At 34.2% G+C, this 16,657-nt stretch overlaps 1 protein-coding gene across 3 annotated transcripts; it reads left to right on the forward strand.

Annotated features, from left to right (window-relative positions):
- The first annotated feature begins 269 nt into the window (after window positions 1-269).
- On the forward strand, window positions 270-16,250 carry LOC149785588 (uncharacterized). Of its 3 annotated transcripts, none has more exons than XM_089979387.1 (6): window positions 270-411; window positions 9,619-9,754; window positions 10,498-10,623; window positions 11,275-11,475; window positions 12,512-12,707; window positions 14,390-16,250. In XM_089979387.1, exons 2-6 carry the CDS (start codon window positions 9,736-9,738, stop codon window positions 14,475-14,477), a joined length of 630 nt encoding a protein of 209 aa, XP_089835513.1. In that variant the 5' UTR covers window positions 270-411; window positions 9,619-9,735; the 3' UTR covers window positions 14,478-16,250. The 3 variants fall into 3 exon arrangements, with proteins under 3 accessions (XP_089835513.1, XP_089835514.1, XP_089835512.1); XM_089979388.1 differs by lacking the exon at window positions 270-411 and adding an exon at window positions 8,759-8,838; XM_089979386.1 differs by lacking the exon at window positions 270-411 and adding an exon at window positions 8,989-9,100.
- The last annotated feature ends 407 nt before the right edge of the window (window positions 16,251-16,657 follow it).

Consider the following 16,657-nt stretch of genomic DNA (forward strand, 5'->3'; position numbering starts at 1 on the left):
TTTACAGTATGCTTAATATTATTTAAATTAATCAGAGGTCCAATCATTGTTTACATTACAACAGTAATATCAATAAGCCACAAAACACTTTGAGGAAAATAATATTTTTCTCATCGTACCTGAGTATTTCGATATACATGTATACAAGGAAGAATATGTCTTGTGGTTGTCACGAGATAAAGATTTTGGGGAAATTATAATTCACAAATATTAAACAGTCTGCAAAAAGGGAGATATTTACTAAAACGTGTTCATTTCCAGATTGGAAAAGATTTTAAACATGAATTTCCAAAATATTTCCATTAAAAAGGGCTTCTTGCGTGCTTTGGACTTACAACCAAAATCAGAGAAAGATAACAATACCGCACGATTTCCACAGCGAGAAGAGCTGATTAGAAGGGCAACATTCGGGTAAGTTCTCCATGCAAATTGGAAAAAAGAGCATGATGTATTATGCAAAACTTTCATATCCTTAACAACGTATCGAAATTATATTGTGTAAGTCATTCATCTAACTCTAGAAAGGACAATCATTTTAGTAGGTATGAAAAACGTGAAATAATGTCACCGAACTACACACATACGCGCACGCGCACACAGAACGGTTTCAAATCAGACCAATCTGATAAATTATACAAATGTTGAAAGGCTGATCTATCAAAACATAACATGTATACATATTATTACCCTACCTACTTCTCCACGTTACTTTAATTTCAGCGTATTAGTATATCCATCCTTTGATACACTCTGTAATTAGAATCCTAAATCATTAGATTGTATCAAATACAAACAAGGTTCATCAGCGTTTGATCCCTAATCTGTACTTGTGATCTTTGACTGGCTTGAATGATCTTATCATCCGGGTTCTATCCCTATATTCTACCTGTCAACTTTCTGGGCTTGAATTATCCAATCATTATGGTTCGATCCCACTATATATTCTGCGTCTCACCTTTCCTATCTTGCATGACCCTGTCAGGATCGTTCGATCCCGTACTCTGCCTGTCAACTTTCCTGGAATTGATGATCCATTCAACAGCACCACAAGCGCCTGAAAAATAGTTTTCCAGTTAATGCAGCGCTTATAATGCTTATAACCCCGACAATGTGGCGGCAAAGCTAAATCCATGTTTTGATGTAAAATATATCCCATTACGTTAAAATGCATGTACACATATATTGATATCCTTATAATTTGTGAGTTTACAGCACTACCGCTGCAACCACAACGAGTGCAACCACCACAACGCCTCTTGGTCTCGCATATCCATTGTATCTTAAAAAAGGGTGTGAGGACCAAAAATTGCCAACAGTTAGATTTCTACTGTTTGGTATTTATACATATTATTATATACTACTTTTTTCTCTGTTAAGTTTACATTGTCAGAATAGTGCAGCATTTTGCGATAATAAACACCTTGATATTGCACGCACGTGCACAAGTGTGTGCCTAAAATAGAACAGGGTATTAGGAACTACTTTGTAAACAAACCATGTACACTGATGTAGTAGCGGCTTTAGGTTTTAGTTTATTAGATTTGTTTATGGATGAACTAAAGCAGCTGTTTCGTTTCTTTTGAAATAAAGATGATAAAGTGATCAATGTGGACTAGTTTACTGAGTCACACATGAAACTTTCAAACAAGCAAACGACCGAACGTAATATTCGCACTGTCAACAGCAAACGTGACATACGCAGAGTCGAAAATACCATTCTGATCTTTTACAAAGTTATTTAGATGAAATGTTCTTAACTCTGTGTTAATGGAATGGTTCAGACTATATCCAGTTCTCCGTGAGGTATATAAAAATAGCATAGAAAAGCATACTGAGAGCAAGGGCTATCTCAAATCTATCAGGTAGTACCATTTTATAATATAAGTCAAAGTACTAAATTTGAAACAAATACTTCCCTGTCCGTTCAGAAAAAGTTCTGATTACGATGTTAATGAATCTGACTTGAAACGTTAGGAATTGGTACTTGAGGCATGTCAGAAATGGTTTAAGAATTGGAAAAAAATCATCTGACCAAACTTATGACGAATTCGCATGGGAAAAGGCACAATAGTTTGATAGGTGGTACTCTTATAAAAAGGTTAATAAAGATTATGCTAACCTTAGACAACTCATATTATCTGTCTTGATGAAAAAATGTGTAAACTTTTGAAGAGGCCTCGCGAACAGATGATTTTATCTTGACTCACATAGTTTATTCTGTCAGCAGTCAAAAGGCAAAGCAATTTAAAGGACACAGGAGCTTCTCAATTCTTTTTATTATCAGGCATTTTGCCTTTTTTAGAAGACTTGTTCTAATGAAAGTGTCTTTTCCAGGGAGTAGTGTTACAGTTCTGTTAATGTTCCCTAACTGTACAATTTTTTTTCATCAGTCTCAAGACCCGTGACTGTCTGAACAGTGAGTTCGTTATACATCGAGGTTATTCATTTATTACTATTTCTGCATTTGACGAACAATTTAGAAGAATAATAGTAGACCTAAAGTCAGGCAACTAATACTTGTCGATCATAATGTGTGCGTCCACAAAATTCCCAGATGCAATTCCTTTGAGGAATAATAAAACTAAAAAAATAGTAAAAGCTTTGATGAGGTTGTTGGCTTTATTTATTGTTGATTGGTTTTGGGGGTTTTTTGTTGTTGGTTTTGTTTTGGTTACACAATTTGGCCTTTCAAATCTGTTTAATGTGATCATGTGTCAAATTTCATGTCTAGAATTTTCTAGCGAATTATGCATAAATTAGGCATCAATCAATTTAAGCATTCTGTCTATCGCGCTGAAAGCAACAAGTGCTTTATTTTAGAAAGATTTCATCAAACTTAGAAAAATATGATTCGGTAATATTGTTTTGATACTGGTAAAGACTGAGACGGGGTTCATTTATTGCTGTTGTCTGTTAGGGAATCAGTTAAAAAATCTTTCGAATCCAGTCCCTTTGAACTGGTCTTTGGACATACTCTGCATGGATCATTGATGTTGTTAAAGAGAAACTTCTTTCAAATTGATACAGATATTAATCTTCTCAAATATGTTTCTAATTTTGAAAATAAGTTTTGCTAAAGGCTTGAGAAGTTGCAAGAACTAACCTACACTCGCACAAATTTGATTTGGATAGGAATATATGTATTCAAATTATTTATTCACTGGAAATACAAAGTGCTCATCAATACTATTCTTGGAGAGAGACATTGACTTGGAATCATAGTGAATTAAAACAAGGACTTCTTGGTTTATGTTATTGTGATTCATTAAAAGAGTGTTGTCACATCACAATGTTACAGGCCACTACAGGCACATCAACACCTTCAGGGTTGGATCTTATTTCGAACACCAGCTGAAGTTAATGTGAACTTTATTCAGTAGGACTGGTGATATAATGTTCTGGACCATTGTTGAACTTAATTCGCATTACTGTACAGCGTTTTTATTAGATTTTTACATTTTCACTTTGTCTTCTAGGAAAATAAATTATTTGTTGAATTTTACAAAACTTTTTGGTTTTTTTGCTCTTTTCTATTACTTAGTTTAAGACCATTGGTCATAACTATAAGGTGAAGTTGTTTACATTTGCAACATACTTACCCCTCCGACTAAAGTGTGAAGTTGTGCAATATGAAAAACAAGACTACAATGTAATAGTAAATAGTATAAATTACCAGACTACATTCTGATGTTCTGAAATATGCGTTAAGCAAATCTGTGAGCCATTATGTAGTGTGACGAGGTGCCATACTTACTCGTCGGACTACAGTGTGATTTTGTGCAATATGAAAAACAGGACTATGTACATTGTGATGTTGTGTAATATGAAAAACCAGACTATATTTTGATGTTCTGAAATATGAAAAATCAGATTATAGTGTGAGCTCCGTTGTGCATTTCTAACCGCAGACGAAAGTGTCACGCGGAACAAAACTGATCCATGACTGCATCATGATGCTGTGCAATTCGTATCCCCCACTACACCGTGTTTCGATACAATATTAACCTCCCCCCCCCCCGACTACAGTGTGGTACAGTAGAAGTCCCGACCCCCCAGCTACAGTGTAATGCTGGACAAATTCTTACCTCTGGATATAGTGTGATGCATTAAAATGGCTGCCGTCGACCACAGTGTGATGCAATTCATTGCTTACTCTCCCACCCACCACTGCAGTTTGATGCAATACATTACTTACCCCCACCCACGGTTACAGTTTTATACATTACTTACCCCACCCATGACTACAGTGCGATGCAACCCATTGCTTACCCCACCCACGCATGCAGTGTGGTGCAATTCATAACTTACCCTTCAACCACGAGTGCAGTGTGATGCGATACATTATTTACCGCACCCACCCACGAGTGCAGAGTAATGCAATACATTATTTTATTGTAAGTGTGTTGAGAATTAATACAGAAGACTTTATAAAAACGAAATGCTGGACTTCAGTGTATGTATGTTGAGATGTAATACAAAAGACTACAAAAGAAGAAGACAAAACAACAATTGGACTTTTGTTTGGCTTTAATGTTTCGTGATTACATATAGTACCAAGATGGCAGTTCATGAGTATTTAGTTAAGACAAATTCAATAAATCATGTGATTTTTCCAATATGGAATACATGTACACCGTCAAACATTTAGGCGCAGTTAGGGACAATAGGTGAAAATCGTAGAGGTCGACAGAAAACAGTGTCGATCCCTCTCTCGAGTTCGTAAGCACGCATATCCGTTCTAAAGGGAATTACTAATCTCCGAATAAGGTTTTCTTGTAGTCATTGCGCTCCGCTGACTCTCGTTATTGTAATCATTATGCTGAGGTGATTTTCGTTATTGTATTCATTATGCTGGGGTGACTCCCGTTATTGTATTTTGTTGTGCTGGGGTGATTCTGGTTGTTGTATTCATTGTGCTGGGGTAACTCCCACTATTGTATTCATTATGATGGGGTAACTCCGGAAGAAATGGAAAAGATCGAAAGGAAGAATAAACCTGGAATACACTCTAAAAAAATTATATATCAATTTATAATATAAAACATCCATTAGTTGATTAATTGTTGATTAAATGTAAATAAACCAACTCGACAGTTCACCTGCTGATTGCGAGCAATATAAAGTAAAACCGGAAGAATGTGACCGCATATATTTGGTCAAGACTTTTGAAATACGAAATTGGTCCGTAAATGAAGCATGAGCTGTTATATAATCTGTACCAAGAGAATTGTTGAATTTGATCCTTAAAGAGAAGACTTAATGTGCAAAACATTTGCCTCTGTGTGTGTGTGTGTGTATGTGTGTGTCTTTGTGTCTGTGTGTGTTAGCACATCACTACATCACTGATATTTCGAACACTTTAATAAAAGGTTTTCTTAACGCACTGTTATATCAAGCTGATATTTCTAGCACTTTGGAGCAAAATTAATTTAAAAATATAAAATAAATATGTTGTTACGTTGTATTTTTTAAGCGGTGTAAATTTTTCCGCTGGCTTTTTATCCGCCAATTGGAGCGATTGTGCTTACAAACAAATGATATTGCAATGTTACCGCAGTAGCAATGGATAATAACAATGCTTATAAATGCTTAAAACTGTACACTAGTCTTTATCAACACCAAGGAATTTTATTTAATACTTCCATCCGTCAAACAGCATACTTTTTTTCTCATTTTTGGACAAGTGGTAAAATTATATGGGATTTTGTTTCTGCCAGCTAAAATGACCAGGCACGTGACATCGCAACGTAATTCTCAATTACCCCTGTGTAAGTGTGAATCAGATGGAAACAAGCATTCAATATAGGGTCTATAGTAAGTACATTTGCTCGCACCAGATGCCATACTTAACATGAGGTAATTCTTAGTTTTATTTGTTTCCTCTCTACCGGTGAAATGCTACACAGCTGACCTAATAAAAGTCCCCGTTCTATCTGGTTAAAGGTGACGTAGTTTCTTAAATTTAAGTACACCGTGCACACATAAGAGTACATGCATACATGCACTATTTACCTTATATTGTCGACAAACCTCAAACATATTCACTGCAAGAAAACAAGTCTAAAATTACAGCACTTCATGAATAGCCACCCACGTGTTCTATCCCGAAGGTAAATTTATTTTGTCCTTCAACCATTACGTATCAATCCTTTTCGTTGTACCTTTGTACTTCAGACTAGCGTGAGTGGATGATAGAACATTGTGAATATTAATTAAGATTCTAAAAATTCAGTTCCTTACATGGACAGTAGAAATGAAAGAGGACAAAATGTAATGGATAGTCAAAAATAAATTTCTCCATTTTGTCAAGCAGGAAGAAAATACATTTTTATTTAAAAAAAGATCAACAGGAAGAACAACAGTGTATCTTGTTATAAAGCAGTGAGAAGGAAAAGTGTGCGTATTGTAGAATATATATATATATATATATATATATATATATATATATATATATATATATATATATATATATATATATATATATATATATATATATATATATATAAACAAGGAAAGGAACGAATGATTATTAATTAATAACGTATAAATAACTACGACCTTAACTGCCATTAAAAAAGAGTCTTCATCGGATTCAGTAAATGTTAGGAAACTTATTTTCGAACATATGCAAACTGAAGTGTATGGAACAATTCATGGAAAGAACTGACTTGTTCACATACATACATACATACATACATACATACATACATACATACATACATCATTGAGTTCGAGTGATGATTTGAGACTTTCTCTATTTAAACCTTAGAACCTGTCATAAATGCAATCAGAAAATACAATAAAGTCCCTTTTTGAGCGAAAAGTTGTCGTTTGGGGGATTGTTCTCAAACTTTTGATGCTGGTTGTCTTTGAAGGTTTTCAACAAAATGAATTAAACGCCGACGGTGCGTGTATCTTAACTGCAGGATACACAATGTGCTGTTCATTTCTGACACAGAATAAGTAAATTTGGGAATAATATTCTTGTTTTCCTCAGAACATCTAGGTACACTAAAAACGCCTCCGTAGGAATGTCATACAGTTTGTGTTCGAGAACCTCTTGTATCTATATATAGTTGTCATACCCTTCATGGTTTGAAAGAAAGAAAGAAAGAAGTAGGACGAAACATTTAAAACGGTGCCTGAAATTGGCATTCTGAATTTGACTTTTCAATCCTTGAAATCAAAATATTGCAATGGTGACGTATATGAGCAGGTTTATTGAAGTCGTGTTATTTTTAAAAGACCGCGTAACTTTTCAAAGATAATAATTTATCTGAAACAGTTTACCAGTTACAATCTTGCTGATGCACTTTCAACTAGGCATCTTTCAACCGGGGGCCTAATCATACTGTTTTAATTTGCATAACAGGATAAATATAATCATACATCACGTTGTCACGCAACTGGTCAGCAACAACATTTACACTCGCCCCTAAACGAGACAAAATTAGGGTTACTTGTTCAATCTGACACGATATTTTTTTTTCCACCTTCTCAATACCAGATGTGCCATGATGCACTTTACAAATATGTGATTCATGTGAACTTAATAACTTTATCGGACCTGTTGAAAGCGACTGTCTCGAACGGTCTATGTTTTTACAGGTATGCACTTGGTCACTTCAATATGCACAAAGACAGATAAATATAAATAAATATATCATCATTGTTGATCGTTCTCTGATTATCCTAAATGTACCAGTACCATTAGACTTTCTAATGCCTTTTATTGTTGAAATTGCCCATTCATGCATTTACTCGATGTTGTGGTCGTACTGCTCTTATTTCTTTCTTTATGTTCTAACTGGTCTGTTCTGGAATAAAAGACTGTAAACACAAGCATATCGTCTCCTCAATCGATACAAATTAGGTTAAAATTACACTTGAATGGTAATATTCAGTGATATAATAGCGCATACTTCTTCAAATGAGTAGCTGCGAAAGACCAGTAGGAGCTGTTTCGATAGCAGTATTGTTTAATAAATCTAAATTTTCTTTTAGCTCATGTATGTCTGCAAGCTGTAACTTAATATTAAAACGTGAACATAATTGACAAAAGCCATTCAGTTATACGGATCATGTATCGTGGTTTGCAGACTGCAGTCATAAATTATTAATTTTGTTATTATTTTAACTTATTACAATCGTTAACAGCGCTCAGACAATGTCAATTCTTTTCCGATTCTTCTCTGCAATCAACCCAATTTTTGAATGTGAAATATCATGTACATGACACCAAAAGTGCATTTTAAAAAATCATTTTCTATATTATTGAATGTAATGGGTCAAGAAATTGTGCATAACACAAGCAAACTTAGAAATGCCATGAAAACATATTATTACTTATTCACCTGATCCTAATGTTGCTTTAGTCTGAGCTGGCATGCAAATGTGATACAAATAAAAGTTTTTCCGCCTGAATCCCTGTCCCGGTGAATACCCTTCATTGCAAACGCATGTTATGAATAGATAGTTAAATGAAGGAACATATAACAGACAAGTTACAAATGTGTGAACAGTAAGTATTCCATCCCAACTCCAAAAGGCGTGATTGAAACTCAAAGGACCGTTTTTTCTCTCCAATTTCTAGACCACGTGGAAACGTCTAACTATGTGTCCATGTAAGAGGCTTTGTAGCTAAGTCCCTCGCGCTTGGAGAACCTGTTTGAATCCGTCGAATTTGCGTGATTAATGAGCGGGCAAATAGTATTGTAGTAGGCGTCTGTACATACTCATTCGTACCTTGATCACAGCATACGAGTACACTATATCCGGCTTCTTTTCTATTGGTCCGATTACGTATTATGACTGCGTCAGGGAACATGAGGGGTTAAGGTTAGCATGAACGCACAAAAAACGTTAATAATTGTAGTTAAACTTACCATTTGTGTTAGGATTTGACGATAATGTATTCACCGATTGCTTAATTCAGTACTCCTGAAATAAAAGACACAAGAGAAAAAAAAACACATTATGTAATACTAGTATAAAACTTCAATGCCTGCTTCTCACGCACATTTAACAGGCAGAATTCATTTGGTCTGGATATCTTACAAAACAAAAATATTTCACAACGTAAAGTTTGTGCTGAACTATGGTAAGACTGAGTAGAAGGATACGCTAGTGCAGATGGATAATAGTAGTAGTTGTAGTAGTAGTAGTAGTAGCAGTAGTAGTAGTAGTAGGAGTAGTAGTAGAAATTACTATAAATAATAGCAGTAATAGTAGCAGTAATAGTAGTTCTCGTTTCAAGAATGATGTTACTGATCTCACCTTTTTAGAACTTATAAAAACAAGACGTGCCGTTTACATCATCTTTATCCATTATATCTAAAGCAACACATTCATTTGTACTTAGTTGTGTATTAAGTGGCATTTTTATTTTTCATGTATGTACAGGACTTTAACATTCAGAGAAAACACAACATTGACATTAAATTCACTTAAGAATTGTGACTGAATGTGTGTGTGTGTGTGTGTGTAAAGAATTGCTGTATACAAACGTTTTGAAAGTCTATCATTTCAAAAGAATGCGGTTGGTGACGAAATATCTTTCTTAAGTAAAACGTTTTGACGCAGTATGCCATTGATTCATTTACTTGCTATTTTTTTCAGAAAGAACTTCGCCTTTTTGAACTCTTCGAAATTCTCAGCGCCACTGAATTTCCCTCTGACTACCCACCCAGTGATTTCGAAGATATTAAAAAGTTCTCAACTTACTTCCGTCACTCTATGGAAGCAAAAGGGATAGGTACGTATGGCCTAATAAAAATGTATGTATGATTGTATACTTCAACTACTACTACTACTACTACTACTACTACTACTTATTATTATTATTATTATTATTATTGTTGTTGTTGTTGTTGTTGTTGTAAGTAGTAGTAGTAGTAGTAATAGTATCCGCAACTGAGAACGATAAGGCTTGTTACCTTTTAATCCCATTAAATACCATTTTAATTTTAACATATTACCTTGAATTCATCATTCATAATTGAATTCGACACTTTTAGTTAGATACTTCCCTTTTATATCTACGTCTTGGAAGGGATGATGACATCCTTTTATAAGGTGATTGTTATATAGTGAAATTCAAAAAAGGATGTATTCCTGGATTGTGTTATTGTGATTCAACAAAAGTCTGTTTGCACATCTCTACGACGCGGTCCATCAGAGTCACATCAGCACTTCCAGCGTTGGATTTGTTTCGGAATACCACTGAAGTTTAATCTTAACTTCAGTCATTAGGACTTGTTACAATTTCTCGGATTATTTGGGATATGATTCGCAAAACTGTAAGCTCTTTACATATTTTTCACTTTGTATTCTTTGGAAATAAATTATTTGTTGAATTTTACTAAATTTGCTGGTTTTCGCTCTTTTCTATTGCTTAGATTAAGACCACAGATTCGTAATATATATATATATATATATATATATATATATATATATATATATATATATATATATATATATATATATATATATATTCAGACAGTATCCCGACAAGTGACATTTTGGTTGATATCGAAGGATACCAGTATCTAGTTGACCCAGATGAAGACATCAGTATAGCGCCTACACATGACACATCGCAGCCTGTGCATATTACGGCCGAAGGTAAAAGACAATTTCTGGTTACATGTTCTGGCTTTTAGGTTGCCAGTCAATTGGCTAAGATGTGCATGTTTATAACTGTTTGTTATTGAGTTATATTTCTAAAAAGAAATATTCGCAAAAAAAACCCAACATATTTTATTTTTAAACAGATGTTGCAATATTCTTTGCAAAATATTCTAATAAGATTTATTTTCTTTATTGTTTGCTTTTTGGCGTGGCATATACTAGATGTCGTAGGTGCGGCATAAAAGAGGTCTCGCTACTGTAGCATCTGGTAGATGTTAATGCAGAATCTCGATCTCTTTAAGCAGCTTTCAATGTGCCAGTTGGAAGCAGATTAGGCAGATATGCAAGATAATCAAACACAATAACTTATTCAGAATTGAATGATCTAATATATAGCGAAAGAATCGCCTTTCTGCTTACAGTTAGCTTCCTATTTCATTTTGAAACAGTTAAGACTAAATTTTGAAAGCTTATTTGCTGAGTAGAACGGTCTCTCCTTAAAAGACCAGATATGATACATGTGAACCATTTCCTGCATTACACGTTTAACCCCAGACTATTACTTGATCAAGTATGAAATGTCATTTTCGATGATGTTATGTATTCTTACCTTGCGATTAATAGAGACCTGTTTTGCTATATCAGGCTCCGAACAACAGCAATTGTACGATCAGAAAAGTACTAATGGAAGGAGTTTCCCTGAGCAATATTCAGCGACATGCAGAATGTGTCTATCAACGTCCTCCATGGTAATGAATCATACCGAACCGTGTTCTTCTTTTTCCGACTACAGCAATTTCCGTCCCAATCCCTCGGCTACTAATCACACAGCATCTGGAAAACAAAGTAAGCAAGCTCAGTGAGAATATTTCTTACATATACCTGCTGAACCCAATCAACTAGTCGACTATAAAATAACCAACCAATTTAACACATTAAAATTAAATCAACCCAATCAACTAGTCTACTATAAAATAACCAACCAATTTAACACATTAAAACTAAATCAACCCAATCAACTAGTCCACTATAAAATAACAACCAATTTAACACATTAAAATTAAATCAACCCAATCAAGTAGTCGACCATAAAACAACCAACCAATTTAACACATTAAAACCAAATCAACCCAATCAACTAGTCTACTATAAAATAACCAACCAATTTAACACATTAAAATTAAATCAACCCAATCAACTAGTCTACTATAAAATAACCAACCAATTTAACACATTAAAATTAAATAAGCCCTATCAGCTAGTCTACTATAAAATAACCAGCCAAAATAACACATTAAAACTAAATCAGCCCAATCAACTAGTACACTATAAAACAACCAACCAATTTAACACATTAAAACTAAATCAACCCAAATAACCAACCAATTTAATATATTAAAACTAAAATTCGTTTAGTGGCCTACTGCTTAACAATAACTGAGATCATGTACTCTATCGACACAACCCTTCCACTGTCACCTATTTACTTTACCAACATTCACAGAATACCAAGCCTGCAAGTGATTGCCGAACAGTGACAATATGCATCCTAGTACTATTCAAATAACATCTGACATAGTATCGTGAAAAAGTCATCGATTTACGCACAGCTTCTTTTGCTTTCGTTAATAGACTAAACCAAAGTTCAACAAACCAGTCTAGGACTGTCAGTTACTGGTCATTATATCCCTAGAGTAATAAACCTAAATATTCTATAAGTCTATAAAATAAATAATCATGAACACTTTGTCACTGGAAAATCAATCGTATAAAGGGTTCACGTCCCTGATACATAATATGAATTATTATTATTATTATTATTATTATTATTATTATTATGATTATTATGATTATTATTATTATTATTATTATTATTATCAAGGAACTCGTGGTTGTCGGTTGTGGGAATTCATCCGGAACCTTCTAAGAGATCCGCGCTTTAATCCGTCATACATCTGTTGGGAGAATGAGGAGGAGGGGAAGTTTCGTATTGTTAAATCCAAAGAGTTAGCCAGACTGTGGGGCAGCAAAAAGGGAAATACAAATATGACGTATGAAAAGATGAGTCGAGCAATGAGGTAAACTCGTTTTGCCACTTGTTAAACTGGTGTTGTTGCTGTTGTTGTTATTGGTATTATTGTTGTTGTTGTTGTTGCTCTACCTAAAATACAATAAATTTTTATATTGTTTTATAAGAAAGTAATACATAAAACATGAAACAAAATCAAAGATACTCTAAAATTTAACTTTGTTCAGAAAAAGCTATAATTATTATTAGCCTATAGAGTTCACCATCATTTTACAACATGTTTCTAGAACCCTTCAAAAGAAAAGGAAACACTTTGAATATTAGATTGTTAAAAAAACGTGACGCTATAAAATTTAAACAATATGCCAGGTATCTGAGGCATTCTTAAGACTGAATGAAAATTAATGTTTTGAAAACAAAAAAAAAAATTGAATGATCCAGTACTATAGGGCTCTACGGATGGTTATATGAATAGTTGTGTGAATATCCTACATGGATAGCTATATGAGTAGCTAATCCTACATGTATAGCTATATGAGTAGCTATATGGATAGCTGCATGGATAGCTATATAGATAGCTATATCGATAGCTATAATGATAGCTTTATGTGTGGACTGTACGGAAAGCTGTATGGATAGCTGTATGAATAGCCTTTATTGATAGCTGTATGAATAGCCTTTATTGATAGCAGTATGGATAGCTATATGGATAGCTGTATGGATAGCCTTTATTGATAGCTGTAAGAATAGCCTTTATTGATAGCTGTATGGATAGCTATATGGATAGCTGTATGAATAGCTTTTATTGATAGCTGTATTGATAGCTGTATGGATAGCTATATGGATAGCTGTATGAATAGCTTTTATTGATAGCTGTATGAATAGCCTTTATTGATAGCTGTATTGATAGCCTTTATTGATAGCTGTATGGATAGCTATATGGATAGCTGTATGAATAGCCTTTATTGATAGCTGTATTGATAGCCTTTATTGATAGCTGTATGGATAGCTGTATGAATAGCCTTTATTGATAGCTGTATGGTTAGTTATATGGATAGCTGTATGGATAGCCTTTATTGACAGCTGTATTGATATCTATATGGATAGCTATATAGATAGCTGTACGTATAGCTATATGGATATCTGTATGTATGGTTGTACGGATAACTGTATGGATAGCTGTATGGATATATAAAGGGACACCTGTATGGTCATATGTTTGGGTAGCTAAATTGATATCTAACTGTGGCAATATAACCGAAACCATGATCTCCATATACCAACAACTGTTCATTTTTCTGATGACCACTGAACTTTTCCTATTTTTTTTATAGCATATTCGATGACACATTATATGTCGTAATGTGGAGGGTTATCGTTAGACTCAAGATGTTCTCAACTGAGTTTTTTTATACGTGTCAGCATCATCATCGTTATCATCATCGTTGTCGTCAGATAAAGAAGATTTAAGTGAGAAATAAAAATGTCAAAAGAACTTGACACGTATCTGTGCTCATCAGACAGAATGGTAACTGATATATACTGGGGCGTGGCAGCTTTAAAATTTTCAAAATGTTTTTGCAAATTTTCATTTTGCTTCTTTTTCCGCATGCACATTGCTACTAGAGTATGTAATGGTTAACGTACTGTTCTTGTTTGATCATATGCCAACCAAAGTACAGTAAAAAAATGGATATAGCAGATCTACAGTCATGTTTTTCTTTCTCATAGATACTATTACAAGAAAAAAGTTCTTGCTCCAGTCCTTGGAAAGAGATTGGTATACAGCTTTGGACCCAGAGCGAACTGGAAGTTATGAAACGTTTCAAAGAGCGGACTGGAAGCTATGGAATGCTTCGAACCACAATTTTTCGGCAAGCACTGGTGTTTATGTGAATCCCAGCCTGCATGTTTAGAAGCTTGCAAATTTTCGAATACTGGTCAGTCTTAATGACTAACCAACGAATAATGATTTGACTAAAGGATTACTAGGAGACTGAGAAGAACTTCGTATCGAGTACTTTTGGTTCCTTAAATGCTCCAAAGACAAATGAGCAAACTTACAAAACGTCTTGCACAAACAGTAACCATCAAGTAACTAACGTCACATTCTGTCAACGCAAATTTCGACGTTCAGTAGAACGGTGACGCTATTTTATAGGCACTTCTGACTAGATTAGTCTTCAATATATATATTACAAATTTAGTATGTTATAAACGCAACTAACAAATGCCACACCATCTTCGCCAGACAAGAATCTTCGCTCCACTATACTTAGAAAGCACCTCTGGTACTTTGGCAATTTACTATCCAGTATTGACAGTATACCTATGTCGACTACGAATGATTGTTAATAGTCTAGTAAATTAGCTCCATACATTGGGCCTTTTACTTTCTTTGCTGCAAGGGCATGCCAATCTCAGTATAATATCTGCCTTGATTGTAATTTGTTCTACATAAAATGATTCGTAAAAATATGGCGTGGGTTTTACAAAACAAAAAACTGCCCTAGCTCATTGGGGTACTTCAGTTGTCAAATTATCTGTTTCGGTTGTGCGCATGTTTTTGCAGGTTGTTAAACTCTTCGATTTTGGAGTTTAGCAAATATTGAGTGTAATAATGCCTAAATAAAAGTGATCTATTTTGAAAAACACCGTGATTTATGAGACGTGTATCAACCAATGCAGCCGAATTAAGGTAATCCAATCGGATCGCTTGTCGCATTTTAATTTTGAGACCGTTTAGAAAAATCATAGTCTCCTTACATAACAACACATGTCACAAGTTAATTTTCCAGTATAGCAATTTTAAGTAACTTTTAATTCCGAGTCCATGCCTGTGGACATCGTGGAAATCGTCTTACTAAATACCTAACAGGTTACTTACCGAAATCTCTAACTGGTTAATTAATTTCGTTTGCTATGGGCAGGAAATCTTTTATTCGCCAAGAAGGCACTTATTCCAAACATTCTTGTAGCTAGCTGAATATGCCAAAAGCTGAAATGGAACAAAATGGATAGACCGGCTTTGGCTAGCGAAGATGACGCCACACATAGATATACATATACCATATTTAATGCCATTCTTTGCTCCATATAACATTTTAATGGAGAATTTATTTTTAACTTAATTGCTACTATGTATGTATAACATTTATGTGTATGCATGTATGTATGTATGTATGTATGTATGTATGTATGTATGTATGTATGTATGTATGTATGTATGTATCTATGTATGTATGTGTGTATGTATCTAAATACCTTTACATAGTGATAACAATCGTTGCAGGAAAGTGTTACAATGATATTATTAGTAGATTGATTATTTTAAGAATGTAAAGATAAAAATGCTAAACGTAATTTGATTTGTTTAGAACTGACCAAATATAAGTTTACGATTATCGGCTTAAAAAGTCGTAAGCTTCTTATATTTTTGTATTAATTCCAAGGATATGTCATTTTTATAAATACTAACAAGCGCTTTATACAAATTATAAATACTAACAAGAGCTTTGTAATATTCATAAATGCTAGCATATGTTTTATGAATGCTGTACTGTTGCTTTCAAGCAATAAACAATGAATTCTATTTAAATCTGAATTACTCATTGTTAACTTCGAAGAGATATTTTGGGTGATGGCTACAACAATTATGGACTCTACTGGCTGACGAATAGAGGAGCATTTATTTTGGTGGTACGTCCTTCGTTTGCATTCGTTTGTTATCGTTGCTTCTCCCAGCCTACTCCTCAGAAAGTCATGAAACTGGGCACACCGAGTCCTGAAGTCTTAATAAATTTAAATCAAAATGGTGAATATCGGAATATAATATGGCTACAATGGCAGTCGTATTGACAATTCTATTCTCGCGTCTTCTCCTAAACAGACTCTCATATCGACATGATGTTTTCACTAAAATACTTCTTATTGCTCGTAGATGATTAGTTATGCAAATAATGTCAATCTGAAATCGAATATAGTCGCCATAGCAACCGC

This window comes from Sinohyriopsis cumingii, chromosome 13 (assembly GCF_028554795.1).
Source record: "Sinohyriopsis cumingii isolate HCF-2022 chromosome 13, ASM2855479v2, whole genome shotgun sequence".
In the NCBI taxonomy this organism is placed as follows: Eukaryota; Metazoa; Mollusca; class Bivalvia; order Unionida; family Unionidae; genus Sinohyriopsis; species Sinohyriopsis cumingii.